General features: G+C 55.3%; 1 protein-coding gene across 1 annotated transcript in view; it reads right to left on the bottom strand.

The window, feature by feature from the left end:
* VWA3A (von Willebrand factor A domain containing 3A) overlaps positions 1-1,175 on the bottom strand; it is a 65,054-nt gene that overhangs the window by 5,155 nt on the left and 58,724 nt on the right. The window contains exon 22 of the mRNA XM_023764833.1: positions 529-673. Within this exon, the coding sequence (XP_023620601.1) occupies positions 529-673 (145 nt within the window). The remainder of the gene's footprint in view (positions 1-528; positions 674-1,175) is intronic.

Here is a 1,175-nt window from a genome sequence, read left to right as displayed (position 1 = left end):
TTCAGAAAAAACGTTTTACCTCAAATGCCTTTGTTCTCTCAAAACTTTCTAAAGGCCCTGCAGATTTTTAAAAACCCCTCAAAAATAGGCTGCGTATCACCCTCCACCGGGGTCCCCGGGGAGAGGGAGGGCGACCACAAAGGAAAGTGCTCCATAAAGTTTCTCTCTTTTTCCCTTTAAGCGGAGAGGGGATCCCCACCTGGGACCCACCCTCCTCTGTCCCCTTAGGGTAAACCTTCAGAGTGAGAGGGACAAACTTGGCTTCACCCTGGAATCAAAGTTCATGAGATGCAGTTCAAGGCGTCCTTTCTCTCTGCTTGCAACTGCCTGGCCTGAGGCAGGTCCCTAGAATCCGCCTCACTCCCCGGGGAATCCAGCGGCTCTCTGGCCCAACAAGCTCTTCAATTAGGGCAACTTCAGAGACGTCTATGGCCCTTGGGACAGCGAGGAAGAGCGTGCCCATGGCTCGGGGACGCCCAGAACTACCCCTTTCGGATCTTCTTCCGGCCCCACACCCCGGCCTCTCACCTGTCACAGTGCTTTCTCAGCTGCTCCCAGATCAGCAGAATCAGCTCTGTCTTCACCTGCGGCAGGTCGGGGCCCATGGACCCCGAGGTGTCCAGCAGGATGCACACTCTCTTCTCCAAAATGGTGCCGAACAGTCGGCGGCTCCCTGCGCCAGGTGGGTTGGGGCAGAGGCAGGGAAGGAGTGAGGGCTCACCCCTCCGGCTGCCTTTCCTCTCTGTGGCTGCCCAATTCATGATCTTGCAACACCTGTTGCCTGATTGATCCTTGATCAGATATCAACCCACTGGGAGATGGCCTTTGTGTTGTTGGAGGGGTCGACTGTCCTAGGGCAGAGCGGCCGGTGGTCTGGCTGCGGCTCTGCCTGTGACCACTTGTTCAAGTGGTTATAACTGCCCTGGCCTTGAGTTAAGGGATTGGACTCAGTATTGTTTGGTCCAGAAAAGATATTACAGAGCACAAAGTCCACCAACCGACCAACAGAAATCAGCTCTGCATCCTTTAGCGCCTGGTACTGTGCAAGTGCAACGGTGAGCGAGAGAGAGGCACAGAAGACAGGCGTTGCACAGACAGAGCTGTGCCGTGGCTTCTGACAGTGTTAGTGCAGCCCAATAAGCGTGGAGATCTGAGTTAGAGGGATGTGGGTGGGA

This window comes from Myotis lucifugus, unplaced genomic scaffold (genome assembly GCF_000147115.1).
Source record: "Myotis lucifugus unplaced genomic scaffold, Myoluc2.0 scaffold_352, whole genome shotgun sequence".
NCBI classification, from domain to species: Eukaryota; Metazoa; Chordata; class Mammalia; order Chiroptera; family Vespertilionidae; genus Myotis; species Myotis lucifugus.
This window is presented reverse-complemented; position numbering and strand designations above follow the sequence as displayed.